Source organism: Numida meleagris, chromosome 7, assembly GCF_002078875.1.
Source record: "Numida meleagris isolate 19003 breed g44 Domestic line chromosome 7, NumMel1.0, whole genome shotgun sequence".
In the NCBI taxonomy this organism is placed as follows: Eukaryota; Metazoa; Chordata; class Aves; order Galliformes; family Numididae; genus Numida; species Numida meleagris.
Genome location: NC_034415.1, coordinates 14,224,917 through 14,245,795, shown reverse-complemented (window position 1 = coordinate 14,245,795; position 20,879 = coordinate 14,224,917). Strand labels below are relative to the sequence as shown.

General features: G+C 37.7%; 1 protein-coding gene across 2 annotated transcripts in view; it reads left to right on the top strand.

Annotated features, from left to right (window-relative positions):
• Window positions 1–20,879, top strand: part of RPAP2 (RNA polymerase II associated protein 2) — a 36,280-nt gene that overhangs the window by 242 nt on the left and 15,159 nt on the right. Inside the window, exons 2-12 of one of the 2 annotated variants that reach the window (XM_021404442.1) lie at window positions 382–427; window positions 1,292–1,406; window positions 2,039–2,137; window positions 3,053–3,118; window positions 3,605–3,693; window positions 6,258–6,293; window positions 7,100–8,042; window positions 9,174–9,268; window positions 10,789–10,869; window positions 17,570–17,638; window positions 19,969–20,057. In XM_021404442.1, coding sequence (XP_021260117.1) covers window positions 382–427; window positions 1,292–1,406; window positions 2,039–2,137; window positions 3,053–3,118; window positions 3,605–3,693; window positions 6,258–6,293; window positions 7,100–8,042; window positions 9,174–9,268; window positions 10,789–10,869; window positions 17,570–17,638; window positions 19,969–20,029 — 1,700 coding nt within the window. In that variant the 3' untranslated portion in view covers window positions 20,030–20,057. The remainder of the gene's footprint in view (window positions 1–381; window positions 428–1,291; window positions 1,407–2,038; window positions 2,138–3,052; window positions 3,119–3,604; window positions 3,694–6,257; window positions 6,294–7,099; window positions 8,043–9,173; window positions 9,269–10,788; window positions 10,870–17,569; window positions 17,639–19,968; window positions 20,058–20,879) is intronic. The other variant, XM_021404441.1, reaches the window with a different exon arrangement.

The window sequence follows — 20,879 nt, the reverse complement described above, 5'->3', positions numbered from 1 at the left end:
CAAGCTGCGCAGCTGGGGCCAGAGAGAGGCTGCGGTTGTATGGGGCCGGGCCCCCGGCAAGCGGTCAGATGAGGCTCTGCGGGGACTGCAGCACTGTGTCAGGCGCTCGGCAGAGAGCTGTCACCAAAAGTGCGCGTTCTGGGCATAACAGCTCCGTGTCCAGGTCAGGGCAGGCCGTGGTAACCACAGGAGCGGTACAAAAGCCGTGCCTGACGTTTTTGAGTGGTTACTGCCTTGCTGAAGGCACAGCCAGCAAAAGAGCAAGGTTCTGTGCGTTCCTCTATGCTTGCAGAAGTCTTTGTATTTTTTCCCAAGTTCCAATGTTTTCCATTGCTAAAGGAAGAAAAGTCACTTATATGCTTCCATGTTTTTGATTTCTAGGAAATAAACGTTCAGCTGCTCCAAAAAATGAAGATGCTGCTCAGAGGTATCATTTCTAGTAAACAACATGTGGTGGTCCCTTTGCTTTGCTTCACTCTGAAGTTGTAGTCTTTTCCTCCCATGTTTTTGGCTTTCTTAGAGATGACTGACTTCAAGAGACCACCAGCATGCGCTTCCTGCAGGCTTTTGGCATGGCACCGTGCATCTTTTAACCAGACATCAACCTAGCGTTGCTTAGAATAGGTATAGCCATCCTGTGAGGCCAGAGCTGCGCATTACATCTTAACAGGGCTGAAAGCTGCACGCCCTTTAACCAGCACAGAACGGCGCAGTGCAGGTGCCTCTGCCACTTACTCCCCAAGGAGACATGGGACAGCCGCCCGCCCGTGAAAGCCGCCCAAAGGAATTCAGATTCGCAGTGGTGACACAGGCGGCAGGAGAGCTTCTTTCCTGGGGAGGCAGAGCTACAGGGAGTGTCCCTGTTGTGTCACCTGGCTGCTGCTGTCTAATCAGCCTGGCTTAGAGAACAAGAATAAAATTCAGTAAAGGCTAAAATACGTATATATATTAAAAGAATATTTTAAGATGTGCCTCACTGCAGACACATGGAAGATGTAGGAAAATACATGACCAGTGGGCACATGCACAACTGGAAACATTCTGTTGTGGTTTGGCAATAAAAGTCAATACTTTTCCTGACTGGGGAGAAAGTAAAGCAAACCAAAGTTGGATTTTTTTTTTTTTTTGTGGTTATTACAAAATTAATAGTCCACTTGTTGCTTTGTTTGGCCAGTTTGATGAGATGCAGAAAATGTAAGCTACTGTATTTCAGAAAAGAAGATAAATATTCAGTTAAGGAATTGCTTATGGGAGCTACTTCCTGTTTCATTCAATGTCTGTTATGTTACAGGAAAGCAGCCCTGGAGGCTTCTACAAGAAAAAAGATTGAACTTGAGAAAAAGGCACTGCATATCGTTGAACAACTCCTGGAAGAGAATGTTACCGAAGAGTTCCTTCTGAATTCTGTAGGTGTTGCAAGTTTTTGTATTATTTTCTATCTTAACATTCAACTGTTTTTTAAAGTTCTTGGAACAATTTGCTGCAGTTCAAAGTGGACAAGTTCATTCTCTCTCTCGTCAGCTCTGTTGATGATTGCCTTATTTTCAAGGGTTCTGCAGTGAAAACATGCTCAAGTTTTGTAGGACTATATATAATTATGAATCTCACTCTGTTACCGTAGTTTGTTTATGCCTCTGGGAAGTACAAAAAGATAGGTCCATATCATGTCCTCTGTGAATGCAGACGATGGTATTCTTTGCCCCACAGTTCGTCTGGCAGCAGTTTTATTGGGAAGGTATGAGGATCACTCCTGTTAAGGCTGTAAATACGATGGCAAATAGGTGTATGTAATGTGTAAAGAGAAGAAAATCGTGAGAATAGGTACCACGCTAGAGGCAAAATGATGACGTGCTTGTATATGCAAAAAAGAAGCAGGTTTTTTTTTTACCCTTTTACCATTTTTACTGCGTACATTTTAAGTGCTATTTATTAAACTTACTGTTATAAAATGGAAGGTATGTATTTGCTTATTTTCATTTGAGTATGAAAAATGAGCCATCTTCCAGTATGTTTCTGAACTATTTTCTTGTCATTCCAGGGAAAATGTATTACACCATCTCACTATAAAGACATTGTTGATGAACGGTCTATCATCAAACTATGTGGTTATCCTGTATGTCAGAATAAACTGGAAAATGTAAGTTGCTTTTTTATGAGTACTGTTATCATAAGAACCTATTAGCATTTTTTATTCTCTTGCTTTTTTTTTTCATTTTAAACTTAGAACATTAAACAGATTAAAATGCTGTCATGTATCATTTCAGTATAATGCTTCTGAAGTAAAAAGTTAAATGTGATTGGTTGACAACCATTGCTGTATAAGAGAATCAATTACAATCTATTTTGACAGTAATAAAGATGAATAAGGTATGGCTTCCTAGCCTTCCTTTGTGCATGCAGAAATTTTCTAATCTTGTTCCTTCTGTACCTCTGTGAGAAGGGCTGAAATGAAAAAAAGGTAACATGCAGGGGTATTACTATGCGACTGCAAATACATCTCCTCTAAAAACAAGCATTACTTGTGTCAAAATCAGTCATGCTTAAATACAGTATATCCGAGCCTGAGCAGAACTATGAGTTCAATTAAGTAACCTACGGAGTAATACCAGTTGTGATACAAACAGTAATCTGGGAAAAAAAATCAGGAAAGAAAAAATACATACAGTTTTGGACTTCACATATCCCAACAGAACTTGGAAACTATTACATTTTATGTAAGTTCCCTTCTCGGCTTGTCTGGGTAGTAGGGGAGTCACATATGAATAAGGTTTCTCCTGAGGCAGCTCCATTGGTTCGCTCTCAGCAGAGGCTTTCTTGTAGACCTGAGGTTATCTTCTACTGATAGTAAGATGTAAATGAATAATGAGAAATTGCAGTTCTTAGGTCTAAGAAGATACAATACCAAGAGAATTGAGAGAAAAGGTTGTTGTAGTTTGTGATTCAATTAACACTGAACATGTTACGCATATTTGAAAATGTGAATTAGGAGGAAAGTTTTATGTAAAATCATGACTGAAGTGACAGTTTTGCTGATGAAAGCATATCATTTTAGGTGCCAAAACAGAAGTACAGGATTTCAACAAAAACTAACAGAGTTTATGATATTACTGAAAGAAAGGTATGGTAACAAGCTGTTTTTAAAATGTATTTAATATCGTCTCCACATTACAAACGCATTTCGTAGCAGCACTCATATAGTGGCTTGAATCAGAACCAGTGCGTTTGGATCTCATGAGAATCATTGTCACAAACTATTAGATTAGAAATTCACTATTTAGGAATTTCATATCTCCAAGCTACCAAGCTTGACTCTCAGAAGAGCTGGGATGTTCTGTCTTCTTCTCTGACACAACTGTGCAAAATTTTTTATTTTTTTTTTTTTTAAGTTGCTGCAAAATTTTAGGAGTTGTATTGAGAACTAAAAAAAAAAATCAAAGTTCTGTTGCTGACTAGAATTTACATTGTTAAACACCTGAATTTTATTGCATGTCTTTTAAACTGCATGGCCATTTTACAGGATTCAGGATTACTCTGTTTTGGTGTTTTTTTTAAATTATTATTAAAGATGTCTTTAATCATATTTTGCATACTTTCTTATTTTCAGTGCTTTTGCAGCAACTTCTGCTATAAAGCATCTAAATATTTTGAAGCTCAAATTTCCAAAAGTCCAGTATGGATGCGAGAAGAAGAAATGTAAGTGTGACCTTATATATTTGTAGCTCATTTCAAGGATATTATTTTCTCTGTTCAAGCTGCAGTGCTAATTAATTAATTGCAATACATCCAAATGGTTAGGTTGAAGTGGAGACAAGTGATGTTAATGTGTTAACTTGCCTGGTGTTCGTGATAAGTGTTGTTGCCATATGGATTACTGTAATTGACTTGGCTCAGTTCTAGTAATGACTACTCAGACTTGACCATATTAGTTTAGAGGGCAGACTAGTCATAAATAATAATGAACTCCTATTAATTTTAAAAGGTATTTATTGTGATTGGATTTTTACAAGCCATGTAAAATAAAGGATTAATTCTTCTTACTCTGTTACAAGAGACTCTCATTTTAACAGAGCGCATGCATTGGGCTTAAGGTTAGACTGAAAGTCTATAAAATGAAGAGGTTCCTTATCCTGCATAAAACTGTTATTTCAGATTGCCTATTTTCTGCTACTACTGCAACACACATTTTGGGAGTGTTATATAGTCTGTGCTTAGTATATTGACTAGTTAGGAAACATAGGTGTGCAAATAATGAATTGAGCCACTGGGTGTCACTGCTGTACAATAAATACTTGCCTAGAGAAAGTTCAGCTGATTTACCCAGTTTTCATTTTCCAAGACACTGCTTTTCCTAGTACCCTTACTTTCAGAGTAAACAATCTGAAATTATATGTGCGAGCTTGGTTTCACAGTATATGAAATACCAGTCAGTGAGAGAAGAGGCTTCAAACAACCTGATCTGAGGAATTAGGTAAAACTGTAAAACATTTAAGTAAGCTTACCAGTGTTCTCATGGTATTGTTTTGCTCTCTCTAAAGAAGCTATTTTTAATATCTCTTTGTTGTTAACATGAAGAGCAGAGTTCTGATATGCTTGACATAGTTAATTATTTATGCTGGGGTGGGCGTATTTTCCAAAACAAACCAAACAAAAACCAGGCAGTTCATGGCTAGTAATATCTGTTTGCATAAACACATACATATGCACACACTGGTATACATTTACACATGAGAATATCTGAAATTCTCTTGGTAGAGAAGGCTAAAAACCTCCATTTAAAACTCTAAAGAGTAATTATTTGCAATTGCTAGTTTAAATCACTTTATCTTATTGCCTTTACTTCCCAGACTCAGTTCATTTATATGAATAGTTTTAAATCTTTTAAAGTTAAAATCATCCTTTTAAATCTGTTGTGTCTTTTTTTTTTTTATATACTGTCTGAGTTTAGGGTATTTCATTGTCTTGTATTCAGTGACCTATATTCTGTGCTTAGAAGGGTCTCTGTCATTCGTAAGGCAGGTGAGGATTTCAATATTCAGTGTTGAATAAAGTAATTAGCATTATGATGCTACCTTATAACTGAAAGAGGGGGAACAATTGTTCACAGGGGTGGATAGTGATAGGACAAGGGGGAATGGTTTTAAACTGAGACAGGGGAGATGTAGGTTAGATGTTAGGAGGAAGTTTTTCCACAGAGGGTGGTGACGCACTGGAACAGGTTGCCCAAGGAGGTTGTGGATGCCCTGTCCCTGGAGGCATTCATGGCCAGGCTGGACGTGGCTCTGGGCAGCCTGGTCTAGTGGTTGGCGACCCTGAACTCAGCAGGGGGGTTGAAACTCAATGATCTTTGAGGTCCTTTTCAACCCAGGCCATTCTATGATTCTATGATATGAAATGAAGCAGAAAAACCGCAGCTAGAAGTTTGGAAAGAAGCCCTTCAGAATCTGTTCAGTAACAGTTTTTACAGTTTCCAGAAGCCTCTGAACTCAATTTTCTTAGATCAGTATAACTTAATAGCCTATTTTTTAGGCAAGTAAAATTTCAAATAAAGACATCCTGAATATTCCTATTTCCTATTGGAATTTGGAGCGTTTTTCTGCAAACTACTTAGAATTGTTTTTCCTATAGGGACCTCGTGACCTATGAGGATCCGAGCATGTTTAGTTTGATGAAGAGGAAACCAAGGGATGATCTGAAAGCAGTCTACAACTACTTAAAAAATTGCATAGATTACAGAACCAAACTGTTCTTGGTTACCATCAGAAAACTTAACAAGGAGTGCTGGCCATAAATTATGGTATCAGTGGTTTACACTGGACACTGGGGAAAAAGGCATGCTCTAAGAGAGCAGTAGAACTAAACAATGTATGCTGAAAGTCTTCGAAATCTCCATCTTTTGATATTTTCAAGATTTAAACCTACATAAGGCACAGCTGACCTAATCTGCTGCTGGTGACAATCTCATTATAAGCAGGAGGTCAGATTAGAGACCTCCAGAGGTCCCTTCTGACTAACATTTGTATGATTTGCTGATTTGATTAGTTCTTGTTAGATGTATCATGTTGCAGGCACATACAAATTATGCTCTATGAACGTGTACGTATGAACCTGCTCCAGCTAACCCTGCTTTGAACAGAGGATGTTGGACTAAAAGATCATTAGAGGTTCTTTCCAGCCTCAACTATATATTTTCTGTGTAGGTGTATTTCAAGAGCATTGATTTAGCAGAAAAATCTTCATTCTTTGTATTATTTTTGCAGACCATCAGACATAGAGCTGCTGAAGAAGGGGCAGAGGTACACTGAACAATTATTTGTTATATGCTTTTATAGTTGGAAATATTAGCATATCAGGTAAAAGGGAAATCTTTGAAAAGACCTTATTAGACAAAGGATTATTTGTCTTATTTTTTCTTTGTGATTCTAAACTAGCATGTTTGACCTGTCTGATTTAGTGTTCAGCTGCTCTTGGCCTATGTGTCATAACTGAGCCTGTTGAAATGTGAAACAAATACACTGTTTGTACTTCAAATATTTTATACCATCTATTCTTTATAAAGAAAGTGGTACCAATTATAGGTGATGAAAACTTCTGTACTTCCTATTCTAAAACGTCAGTATCAGCTACATTGAAGTCATGTTACTCTGTCATCTCTCTGTACCTCGCTGAGTATTGCAACTGTTTTCTTTCACAACATCCAGCCATTAGATGGCAAACATATGCTAAGAACAAGCTCTACTGGCCTACTGATTTTCAGGTATTACATTCATATGTATGTGTTGAAATACTGATCTTCATTTTAAAGTGGCAGTATTTTAAAATTCTTCATACTAAATTGGAACTTAAGTCTGTTGTCTTTAATAGTAACTTGTTTACTATTCTACCTACCAATAAGCATCTGGGAACTAATTTCTCTAAGTAGCATTTATACATGCCATCTTAATTGCAAAACATTGAACTCTGAGTTTAAAGATGATTTCTAGAACAAAAAAGTACACTTCTACTATAAAGTAAAAAGGTTCCATTTATCTTACTTATGTGAGATTGAAAAATTATATAACATCCGTTTCTTATTTCGTTGATGGCTTGTGTTTTGTTACAGCGGCCAGTCTGGAGAAGAGGTGAAACTATGTGATGAAGTAATTAAAGCTTCTGACATTGAAAATCCGAGGCTATCTTCAAATCCATGTGAACCTGCTTCTTATGGCACAGCCAGTGATAGCAGTAGTGATACCGAACAGGAATTTGTTTCTTCTGTTCTACCAGGAAGTCAGTCAAGTTCAGCCAATCTTGCACAGCAATTGCACAGAAACAGCATCCTCAAAAAGAAGCATGTTCAGAAAGTCTATTCCAGCCCTAAATCTGAAGGCTCAGATGTGGTAGAAGCCACTGAACGACTATCTAATTGTAAATTAGATGCTCAGAAAGAAATGCATGCTTGCACTGTTCAGAATAAAATAACTGCAATACCCTCAAAAAATACTAGTCCAGGAAAATCAAATGCTTCTGAAAACTGTGAAGATACCTGTAGCAATTCACAGATAGTCTTTCTAGGTGTGAGCAAAAAAGGAGCTGAATATCTTAAAACGCTAGCTAACTCAAAACTACATGACAAAATTGAACTGAGGGATTCAGTTCCTTCCTCAGCTGCCAGAGGCAGTTTATTAGAACTGCTTAAGCAAACACTCACAGAATGGAGAACTGAGGAAACTCTAAAGTTTTTGTATGGTCCAAACTACACTTTATGCTCATCAGAATGCCTATCATCTGCCAACCAAGAAAATGAAGAACTTGATGAGGATGACTTAGATACACCCGAAGATCTTAACAGTGTTGCAGTAGGGAAGTCTGAGAACAGTCTAAACTATTCCTTACCTTTTACAGGCTCAGGTGATATAGATAAGCCTGTGCCTAGTTACGAAAAGTTAAAAGAAGAAACAGAGTTCCTACAACTTCGAGTAAGAGAGTTCTATAAAGGAAACTTCATCTTGGCTGAAGAGGAGTTAGCACATACACAAACAGATGAACATTCAAGTACAGACAAAGTAAGTGTCTAATGGAACAGTGTCCAGGCTGTTTAAATCCTGCTTTTAAGTAGACATTACAAGCTCTTTGTTGCTGCCTTTGTAAGTTGATATGGCCATGGTAACATCAAGCTATTATTGTAAAGTACTAAAAGGAAGGTTGGATAGATTCAAAACAATCCCGTAAGACTGAAGAAAATTATTTTGTTTGGGAGGCATTCAGTTCTGGATGTGCCTTACAGTTTGTGAAGTCATGAAAGATGACTTGGTTGCTTGAGCACAATTTGAATATGGACTGAAACAAGCAAAGGGAAGTACTGGCAATCAGGAACGGGAAAAGTTAAGAACTATATGAGCCCTGTGTAGTTTTTGTAGCGCATGAGAATGGGTGGAATTATTGCTACTGTAATCTTAATAGAAATATGAAGTACAACTACTGTCACCACTTCCCAGGCCTGTCCTTTTCATTATCTATACAACTCTAAAACTGTTGCATTGTGTAACTGCAATGTGGTGAAGCTGTTAAAGAACCCTGTGTGAGAATAGCTTATTGGAAAGAAAAACTGGTGATTTCTGTGAGCTGGAAAAAAGAAGGGGCTAGGACTTCTATAGCAAAGGGTTTCTGTAAAACTGCTGCCTTGCAGGGTAAGTAAGGTTTACTTAGAAGAAACAAATCTGTTTTAGGTCAGAGTAGGTCTTGGGTGAAGGAGGAACTGGATTTATTTTCCTCCTCCTTTTACTACCTAAAATCTACATTAACTTTTTTTTGCCTTAATTCATGACAGAGAAAGAATACTTCAGATTGGTTTGATTTCTTCTCTTGAGTAAGACAAGATCTCTGGCATTATTTATAGTTAAAAATTCTCTGAGTTGGTGCCTGCTGATTTATGTGGATATGTTGCTGCAATGTAGACAATTTGGGGAAAAAAAAAGAGTCTGGAGGATTTGCAGAACTTAAGAAATAGAGTGGTCTGAAGGTTTATCAGGCTAGGCTGGCCATCTGACAGCAACCGGGTCTCATCATTACTGAGAAACAGCACATTAATGATCCTAGGTGGATTGTGCAGTCTGTACAAGCATGTAAAATTAGATACATTGACTTCAATTAAATATTAGGTTGCAATTATTCATGGTTTTAATATTGTAATACAGGATGATCAACAGCAAGACCTCACATTCCCACTTGTTGATTCAAGTGCACAAATGCAGATTAGAAAGCGAATTGTCCTCGAAAAACTGAGAAAAGCGTAAGTATTCCTTACTTCAGTAACTGTCAAGCTGAAGTTGGTGATCATTTATCATCATTTTAAGTAATAAACACACTGTGCAAGGATATTCTTCACCTTCTTCTGGGTGGCATTATTCATAACCAGTATTGCCCTGAAGAAATTATTTCAGAGACAGGCATCCTATGATGGAGTAGCAGATGTCAGTCTGCACAGCCTGCTGAGGTATCAGAGTCTTGCTACTAAGACAGTCTGTAAGATAAACTTGTCCGTTCTTACATGCACTGGAGCTTGTAGTTGACAAGTTGTAGCATTCAAGGCTGGCAGGACAGCATGTTCCTGCTTGTTCGTAGTCATTAGAAATCAGCTGTGCCATTACACTGAAAATATCTATGTTTTCTTGATGTAAATGTTGCTATAACATATGGAGCTTAAAGCGACAATGTGCTTAAAAAAAAAATCTACAGAAAGCGCTTTATCATCCTCCTTTCCCTCAGATGCCTGGAAACATCTAAACTGTCTAAATTAAGTTGTTTAAAAGCAAGTTCTGAGGGATGAAAAATAGGAACTGAAAATCAACAATAATTATACATATATATGTCAATAATAATAATATAGCTTGTGGACTTTGTATATACTACTTGTAATTTTAATTGTAATAAAGCAATGATTTTTTGGCTTAAAGTCAGTGGGAATACGCAGTTCTAGTAAAACATACAGGGATATAAAAACAAATATAAATATTCACTATTCCAACAGTATCAGCACAGTACCCATACATAAGTGTAAATAATTGGATATTCAAATGCAAGAAGTTGTTAACCATTAAAGAAGCAAACAGAGGCAAAAGCTTCATCTTAAATCCACATCTAATATGTGAAAAGCAATACATGTTATTGCCAGCATTTGGGGATACCAAGAACCGCTTAAACAGCATGTGCTGTTTACAGCATGCTCTATCAAGTTTTAGACATCCAGGCAGGGAGGCAATCTGCCATTGAAATTTTCTGATTGCCCTGCTAACATCTTTGTTCTAATAATTAGACTTAGTGTTATTTCTGTTGCATCCTTTCTGTATCATATACAAGTTTAAGATTAGCAGTTATATTCTTTGTGTGAACATCAGTTAGGCATGTAATTTTCCTTTTGTATTGTTATTTTTAACCAAGTAAATATAAACTTTTAAAGCATTTATGAAGCCTGAAATTCTAGTCTTCATAATAAAAAAGGTTTGATTTTTTGGTAAGAATATTATGTCAGAACTGACAGAATTTAATAGAATATGCATGTAAAACTATATCCAGTTTCTACTTCACATTCACACTAAACTAGAGCTTCTTATTTTTATGAGCAAAATGTCGTAAAAGTGAAGGTATTGCCCAAAAACCACTGAGAGGAATCTGAAATGTAAACTATATGCCAAATCTACTGCACAAAAACATTTTTTTCCCCTTTTCATTACCTTTAATGAGCTCTGATGGAAGCCTTGAGGAGAAATTAAGAAGGGACAAAAACATTAACCAGTCTTTCTTGCCTTCTAGATTACCTGCAGTTTTGGGCCCTCTTCAGATTACTCTAGGTGATGTTTACACAGAGCTAAAAAATCTTGTCAAAACTTTCCGGTAAGCATTGGTCTTCATTTAGCAATTCCTGATTGATTAAACATCCCATGATTTGTATTTGTGATTCGGGCACAGAGAAGCTGTGTGTTCACCTCAGAAATGTCACATTCCCTGTGGACTAACAAGTCAACCCCTTCCTTGCTCCTGACAGCAGCTAGGTCACCAGGAGTATTTGTAGATTTTTAAAAACTAGGCCAGTGGTCTCTGGAGGATGATGGTGAGTCTTTTAAAGGTTCCGCTACCTCATCACCTCCTATTAAGCGTGAGTTTTTGAGATGTCACTTTCTTTTGCTCTGACTCCCTGTAGCTGGGCTAACAGGATTTAATATAATAATTATTACCACTACCTTCTCGAGAAGAAAAGAAGGTCCAGCTTGACCTTTCTTGCTCTTAATTTCAAGGGGAAGTAGGTCTAGGGTACGCTCCTTTACCACAAGCAGTCAGAAGCACTGAAGAGGATATTTAAAGACACTGTGACTAAAGAAAGGAGGATACCAGAATGGTAGTAACTTCTCAAAATGTTTCTAGTTTTTTGGGGAGCCACCACTCTTATATCTTGGACCTAGATTATGCCGTGCATCTTGACACGTCAGCAAAAGGAGCAACGAGAGTTGCTAACTCTGTGTAGGCTATTACTCTTGAAACAGTTTCCTCTTCCCCGCCTCCCATCGTGCATAATGTTTACATGTAAATTTACCAAAGGTCTTTCTTGTGGCATTTGTCACAAGAAATCTAGTTTTTGGTGAATAGAAACCCAACTCTTCCTGTTTCCTTATGACTTGTCTGATAGCCAGAGAAATGCCATTGAAACACAGATCTCTGTATATGCTAAATTTTTTTTTAAACTATGGAAGATACATTTTCTTTTCCTTTCCAATGATTCTGTGCATGATCTTTTTTTAAATAAAAGAATTTTGTGTGTTTGGACCTCATTCTGCAACTGTATTCATTTAATTGTGATTAAAATTTTGTTTTAACAACATCGCAACCAGGGAAGATATTTTTGGTTGTACTGAAGTAGCACCTATATAATGTATATACGCCTGCTCTTTGAAGTAGATCTTCATGTCTTAAAAATGCATTTCTGTTGCTCTGCGGTGTAAATGCTTAGTAGTCACTTTAGCTGAAAAACCTCAAAAGCAGAACTTAGATTTTTAAATTATTTTTGCTATTCAAAGATAACGAGGCCTGACTATCAGGTTTCAAAAGCAGTTTGCTGCAGAGGAGTTTTGCTGTAGGAGGCCAAAGTAGCCTTTTAAAAAACAGAAAAACAAAGTATATACGTTTGAAAACAGCTGTAGACTTACAGAATTGAACCAAATTAATGTGGACCTTAATCCAAGAATATTACTGTTATATCTATTAGTGAAAGTGTGACTAATGTAGAAATAATTCACTATTGGTTGGTTGGTTGTGTTGTTGTTTTCAGTCTCCCCTCATCTATTTCTTTCCCTTAGATAACACTTGATAAGTTTTTTAGTCTCATTTGTTAATGAGTAAATTGAAGGAAATGTGATTTCTTGGGGCTCGTTTACTGTGAAGATTCTAAATAAAATGCTTAGAAATACAGGATTTGGGGAAAGGAGTGGTTGATAATAATTGTGAGCACTACACAAGAATTTGTTACTGTTTTATATGCATCTCACAACAACTGGAGTTGTTACTGTTGCTGATAGTAAAGTAATATGAAAATACTGGAAATAGAGAAGTAATAAAAATATGAGCCCTTTCTCCTTGTATTTCTGGTACAAAACTGCCTGAGAGAGAACAGCTAGCTCTCTGGCAGAAGGCATGGTTTGAATCTCTAGTTCTATACTTAAATAGAATCAACATGAGTCTCTGAATTTAAGTTAATTGCTTTTGCAGGGGTCCTGGGATAAATTATAACCTGTGTTTGTTTGTAGGGTTTAGAAATTTAAATGTTACTTTCTTTGTTAATATGGTTAAAATGCTTAATGACCATGGAGGCAGCACTGCTAGTGAACTTCATTGCTTTTCATACTAGAAATATTTCAGGCTGAAGTGCTTGCCAAGAGGGAAGGAACTGAAATACATGGCAGCAGTAGAGCTTATCTGAAGAAGGGTAAAAGAGCACGTTGTGAACTAAGCAACAACAATTTTCAGCTCCATTGGTTTTTAAAGGAACACTTGCAGTTCAGCCTCCTTTGGGCAACATATTATTCAATCACCACTGCTGGGAAATGCACTAGAGGCATCTCAAGAGACATTTTAGAATGGTTAAAGCTCTTCCCAAACAGAGTCCCTCAGTGCCTGTAAGCTTTTGTTACGAAAACTGAGATGTCAAATAATTCTCCAGAGCGTGTAAAGGCACTTTGTTAAAAGATGAAGACAAAGTTAGCTATTTATTTAGAAATTGAGGCCAAATTATTATGTTTGTAAATGTACGATTTTAATTTTTGAAGTTTAGTATCACATGTTGAAAATTTCTGCTGTACTTTAAGGTTACAAATATTTCAATTAATTTTACAGAACTTGTCATGTACAGTGACTTCTCAGAATGAATGTGATATTGTTATTTCTTCAAGATGTGTTTAAGATTTTCTGTTACAGCTTCATCTTGTCTATCTGCCATTCCCTATTGGCCAGTTTTCCTGTATCAAATTGTTTCCTAGAAATCAGAAAATGTTGAGGTTGTGAGCACCTGCAGTGCTGAGTGTTCCTTTCCTTTGAATTCAAGTGTAGTGATGTTCCTGTCCAAGTTCTAGCACTGGGCTCATAGGGAAGTACTTACATTTGTTGCCATGGCAGGCATTGGTTACAATTCAAGCCAGTATTTGCTAATGGAGTTCCACTAGCAAAATCAGTGGATAAGAGTGATTGAATGGGAAGATAAGAAAAAGGACCAACTGTGTGTGCTTTTCCTGAGTCATTACTGGGTTTAGTTTTTCCCATTTACTGGTTAACTTCAACCTTGGACGCCTCTGCATTCCCAGAACTTCCATATTAGAGTTCACCTTTTTGCAGGCTGAGCTCCAGTCAGTTACTGGGAGGTGACTGGCAAAGGAGTTTGTCTGCATCTTACTCTTTAGTCCTTGACCTGTCAATTTCTGTCACTTCATCTACTCAGTCTGAGCTCCTTCGTAGGAGCTTTGTTGGTCCTTCTGTCTAATGGCTGAGGGAAGAAGTTAGTCCAGCTGTAGCGCATCCTTCCTGCAAGCTGTTCTGGCATGAGCCACTGTACTCACAAACTAGCAACTAAGCAACCCACCCAGCATTCTTGGCTCACCTTTCCATTCTTACAGAGTCTAAGAAAGTAAAGATACTCACCTTTGACAAGCTGCATATTCTTTTCTTTCTTTGGATAAGTATGAGAAAGTTTGCTAAACTCTTTAACAGACAATATTCCTTTGCAAAACCCAAATAACGTACCAAAGCTTCTGTAGTATTTTAACATTTCCATTACATGTGTGAGACAGAAATCTGGTGACCTTTTTCTCCCATCTTTCATAGACTGTTCTGAAGTACTAGTTTTGGCCAAAGGCAAGACAAAGAATTAATGAACCATTTTTGCAGAGGACTTGCACTTCCCTGTTTCCTGAAAGCTTTACTCTTCAGAGGCCTTGGTGTTGACACACAGCTTGTTCTTGAAAGTGACTGCCCTTCCACTGCTCCATATTACTTAAGGCTTCACACCTGTAGGTTGCTAGCTTTAATCTGATCAGCCTAAAATGTTTTCTTTTTCAGTTGCACAAGTGCTTTAGGACAGGTGTTGTACTGAAAGGTTGTGGAAGCCTCACTTCATCCAGTCCAGTGACAATAGTACATCAGCAGATCCATCCTGGCATATCCTGCTGGTTATCTGCATCTTATGACTGCCTCCTTCATAAATAGCATATTGATGGCAATGACTAGTGTTGAGACCTTGCCAATCAATACTAACATTGAATAAGAGTTAATTGACACAAATAACTGAATCTCTCAGTTTGTGTACAAGAATGACACCTTCCTGTGCTCTAATCAATAATAACTCCTTGTAGAGCAATGAAATAAAGCTGCTTTCTCTATTTGACAGTTTTCCCAGGTGTTTTGGATCTGTCTCTTCCATTGTGTCTTATCATAGCAGATTAACTGGAACATTACATATGAATTGTCTGTCAAGATGATTCCATCAGGCATTTCTTAGTGTTTATCAGTATCATCAGTATTGAGTCAAGACCTTCAGCCTTTGTTTTGTCTCTTTTCCTTTAACCAGGAAAATGAAAGAGTTTACCAGTTACTAGCTTTGCTGCCAGCAGCTATTTTGATAGTAGTTGGTAAAGGTCTATCTTTTAGATAAGAAAAATAATTTGTATTTACCAATAATAATGGTTCTAGTTAGACATGATAATTCCTGTACATGTAGCATTATAAGTTGCTTTTTCTTTAAGAAAACTAAGGCTGTTGAGATACTACTTGAGTTATTATTGCTTTAAAATCTTACTTTGATAGTAGACTTGAGATTTGAGGAAGAAAACAGGATAAAACCACTTTAATCATTACTGTCCTTTTTAAAAAGGAATGTTGAATGTATTTTTCAAAATAAGGGAAATGATCCTATAAAATGTCTTTTTTACAACTGTATTTTTAATGACGACTTTGAATAGAATTGGGTACAATTTTTCTAAAATGAGAAAGGAGAAGTTTTAACAATGGCAAGTATGAACACTTTTTTCCCCAGTGTTCTTGGGTATTTTTGCTATTTGATTTCTTAAAGAAATTAAAAATCTAAGAAAACCATGCAATTGAATTTGTTGCAAGGTATTTCATTTTAAAACTGCCCTTTGGAGGAGGAAAAAAAGAAAAGACTACTCTGGAAACTTCAGTGTTTAGCTGATCTCCATATATTGCTATGCTTCGGGATCCCTTGAGCATGGTAGTGTTCTGTCCTGAAGCTGGACTTATTGTACTCTACCAGGAGAAAGGCTATGCTTACACACTGAATGCAGCTGTGTTTTAGTAATTAATTAGAGGCAGAGTTAGCTTTCTATTTTTTTGGAGCTTTCTTCAGTTGTGTTACAAGCGTCTGTCATGCTACCATAATCATGTTTAGTTGGTAATATTTTGATAAAATAGAGCTGATAAGGTGAAGGGATTCAGTGATAAGGCTTCTATGACAAGTCTGCCAGTTATTTAGAACTTCTGGATATTACATCTTCCTTTAAGATGCCCAGAACAGATTTAAGCCTTTTCTCCTGAAATGAACCTTGAACATGGTATAGAAACCTACTGTTCTACCTTTGCAGTGGTTAATGTCCTCCATGTCCACTATCTCCTCTTGTAATGAACAGCAGCGTAAAGCCCTTGATGGAGCAGGTAAAATTCCTACTCTTAGGAAACACCTGCTTCTAGAAAAAAAGGGTTTATTTTCAGACCTACTAGCAAATTTTCATCTTCTCCAGTGCCAGTAGACACATGTGAGTGACCGAATAGCTTCATTAGGGTCTGAAGCTATGTTAGACTACAGAGAAGTAGAGTGGAAGAAAGAAGCAAATATATTAAGGCACTCACCCCCTCAGTACATCTGTTATATGGCAGCATCTTTCTAAATAAAGTTAATTCTGCTAGCTTTCTTGGATTCCCACACAGCTACACATTCTTTTTGAGCTGTGGCTTTTCCATAAAATTGCTTGTCACAAACACCATCAGTCATGCCTAAACTCAGCCATAAAACAATTCATGTGTGAACTGTTAAGTCACATTAACATTTGACTTAAAGCAAAACTATATTACTACTGAATTAAACCACATGGACCAATAGATATGAAGCGTAGTAATCCTGTTCTTGAGCATTTTTCTGGTTCTTCATTCACACTTTGTTTTCCTGCTCTTATATCTACAGTGGCTCTCACAGCTTAAGTTAAAAACATAGGTTTCCATTTTAACAGCAAGAATCATCAGAGGACTATTTCCAGTATACTAAAACGCCATACATTAATGCATGCAATGCTATAACATGATGGAAAATAGAGCAATAATAGCTAGGTGGCACAACCCCAAGCTGCAGCAAATGAGAATGAGCCCAAATGCAACAGCCATGGATGTAGAAACAAAGAAAAACTGCTTACCTTTAGAAGGCCTCTAATAGGTAAGGATCCCCTGCAAGATACCCTCATCTCCACTGCCAACCCTTAAATGAGGGCTGGGAAGGGGTGGATCCTGGCTCCACCCCTTCTGGTCACTCAGGGACATTGCATGCACCTGAGCTCCCCTGGGTTGGCCCTGCCTTCCCACCAGGTGCTCCATCACTGGTTCAAGCCGTGACTTAGCATTTCCACTACAATGCAACACTAGCTTTTACAGCAAATCTGGATCTGAAACCAGTAAGGAAGACACTGAGTGCAGAAGGTCCATCTTTATGAAAAGCATATATGTAGTTGCTGAGAATTTCCTATTGGGTGTTAGGGAGAGTTGAGCCCTCACAGCAGCCAAGACTACGAATTCAAAGAATTAGCTTCTGTTCTGTCTTCCCGGTCCCACTTCTCTCTGGATCAAAGACACCTGCTGGCAATTTTTTAATTCCTCTGGTGCTGGCTAAGAGGAGAGAGACAGAAAGTTGGCCAATTGCTCAGATGCAGCTGTAACTGCCATTTTGTAATGCTGCATACTAAGTCTTTAAAGGGCAGACTTCTAATTCAGCAGTTAAAATCTGTTTACTTTCACTATGAAATGTTCTGATTTTTTTTTTATTGCTATTTTTCAGGTTAACAAACAGAAATATTATTCACAAAATGCCCGAATGGACTCTAATTGCTATTGTTCTGTTATCTGTGTAAGTAGCCTTTTATTCTCATACACAATTGCCCTAACTAGCCTGTCAAGAGAATATTTAATTTTCAGGTAAGACAGAGAAAAGACTTCTTGAAATTGACTGGAGGAATCAACAGAAATATTTTTTAATGCAAATGAAATAAAATATTTGGGGGGCCCATATGAACCTAATGAGGTTCAACAACGCCAAATGCAAGGTGCTGCACTTGGGCCGGGGCAATCCCAGGTATTTATACAAACTGGGGGAAGAACTCTTTGAGAGCAGCCCTGCAGAGAAGGACTTGGGGGTCCTGGTGGATGAGAAGCTGGACATGAGCCAGCAGTGTGCACTGGCAGCCCAGAAGACCAACTATGTTCTGGGCTGCATTAAAAGAGGAGTAGCCAAGCAGGGAGAGGGAGGTGGTGGTCTCTCTCTACTCAGATTTTGTGAGGCCCCATCTGGAGTACTGTGCCCAGGCCTGGGGCCCCCAGCACAAGAAAGACGTGGAGCTCTTGGAATGAGTTCAGAGGAGGGCCACCAAGATGATCAGAGGGCTGGAGCACCTCTCCTACGAAGAAAGGTTGAGGGAACTGGGCTTGTTTAGTCTGGAGAAGAGAAGGGTCCGGGAAGACCTCACTGTGGCCTTCCAATACTTGAAGGGAGTGTATTAACAGGAAGGGGAACAATTGTTTACGACAGTGGATAGTGATAGGACAAGGGGGAATGGTTTTAAGCTGAGACAGGGGGTATGTAGGTTAGATGTTAGGAGGAAGTTTTTTCCACACAGAGGGTGGTGACGCACTGGAACAGGTTGCCCAAGGAGGTTGTGGATGCCCCATCCCTGGAGGCATTCAAGCCCAGGCTGGACATGGCTCTGGGCAGCCTGGTCTAGTGGTTGGCGACCCTGCACTCAGCAGGGGGGTTGAAACTCAATGATCTTTGAGGTCCTTTTCAACCCAGGCCATTCTATGATTCTATGATTTGGAACAAAATGTTATCAATGGACAAACAATGTTATTTTTAAGAGTTAATGATGTTTTAGATATTTTTAAAGAAGGATGAAAAGAAGGGGATATTTCAGTCTCTTCTATTCACTACTGCCAGACACTCTTCCCTTCTCTAATAGTAGGACAAAATGACATGTATTATTTGAATTTTGTGTTCTTGTTTTAATGTCACTTTCACTATTAAAGTCAAATTATTTCTTTAAAGATAAATCTTTTTCAGTAAAATTCTATGCACAGGCATGAATTATAAAAGCTGTAATCATATGCCTCAAGTAAATTCCTTAATTTATATTTTCCAAACAAATGTACATTTCTGAAGTTAAAAATATAAACTTTGCAATATATAAAACGGACAGTTCTCTCAGAAATTCATATTAAACATAACTGAACATTAGTTCATCTTTTAAGAAATCACTAATGGTTTCACATAGTGTCAGGCCCTGCTTTTCAGTAGGGTTGAACCATCAAGCAATCTTTGTATGTCTTTCAGTTTGAATTACAAGATTGCAGAAATCTTATTTCAGAGACTGTTTATTACCGCACTGCTGCTTCTTCTTTTGCGTTTCCTGGGTCACTGGAGCCAGCAGGACAGAGGAGTACTTACAGATATTCACAGGTCAAGAGATGTTGTGGGCCAACCTCATAGCATCCCCAGTATTGCACTTACTTTGTTTGATATTACTTCAGTCTGACACATTGTTCTGGCTTTACTGTCCCAAGGAAGGCTATACCAGTAGGCATTAGAGTAGGCTTCAGCGAGCCTTGCATCTCTGTCACCCAGCCAGATACCGCTCAAATGATTCATTAAATCAGAACACAGAAAGTAACTTTACTTGAATGCCTTGGCATACATTTTTTATCAACTGTAAGAACAAATCTTTTGTCATTTTTACTATATATTTGTATGGTTGAATTGGTAATTTGTGAAACAGATCTTATGAATTTTTCAAGTAGCTTATGTACATTTAAGGAAATTGTGACTCTTTTGAACAGAAGCTAAAATACACTGCTGGTCTGTGCTGCATTATGATGAGGTCTAAATGTTTTCATAGCTAATGATTGTTTTACAATTGCTTTAAAATGTTCTACAAGTAGCAGGCAGTCTAGGTAGCAATCAGTAGAAGCAGAGAACCAAGTTTTTTTTTTTCACCTTTGCTTTCTAAGAGTCTGTGCCTAAACAAACGAGTTATATTTGATCCAAAAGTAGAGTGGATTTTATTTCTAATATTATTCCAGTAATGTACTCACATGTCTTGACCTGGTCCCAGACACAGGATGACTATTTTGTCATAATGCTCAGGAGTGCTGTAGCATAAGCAAGACCCTGAAACTTCCTCTTTCCAGCAGGAAGAAAGACCACATTACACATACCCTGTGCTACATGAGGTGTGAGAACACAAAGTAAAGAAGGCAGAGCAAGCGCGGATTTCAGGGTATACATCAAAAGAAACTTCTAAGACTTCAGATATTTTTGTTTTGCTTGGAAGGAGGCAAACTTTGTTTAAAGTAGCAACTGTTGGACTTGCACCCCACTTTGTGCATCAATATTGTGGCTCACCACTTCCTTCTCCTGAGGACATACAGCGTGCTTAAGTTCACAGACCACTTTTAGAGTACAATGACACTTTTTGTGGTATGCTACTGAGAGAATCAATATTATCATTACAGCTGTACTGACTTAAAGAATCATCACAGCTTAATACTTTGTATTATGATAGTATTATCCTTTCTTCATTAAGAGTTTGTGGATTAAATCTTTTTAGAATCTATGTGTAGGATAGTCACAACACCTAATCTTATACCTAATTTTAGTGCTTAAATAAGACCTGGCTCCCTTTGTATTCTGCTGGCCCTCCAAAAATTATTCTAAGTACTTACATGCCGTCAAATTTATTGACCGTTAAAGAAAGTTGGGCTTCTAATTCATTGTTCTGAAGTAAAGTACTTGAAACTAGGTGGTCTGACTATCTTTCTAGAATTATAAAATGTTGGAGATCCCAGTGGTGAAGCATTTCCTCTTTCTAGTGAACAGCTGGATTTATTCAATCAAACTGAAAATCTAGCCTGAGGCACTCCTGTCTTTGTGACTGTATTGACTTTCTTAGAATACACTTCGACAGCCAGAGAATTTTGTGCAAATGCTTGCATTCTTGACTGTTGTGGAGCGGCTGATTCTAAAATGATCTGTAGATCAAATTTCTGATTTATTTGCCCATTAGGTGTGGTAAATTTTTGTATCTTCTTGTCATATTTAG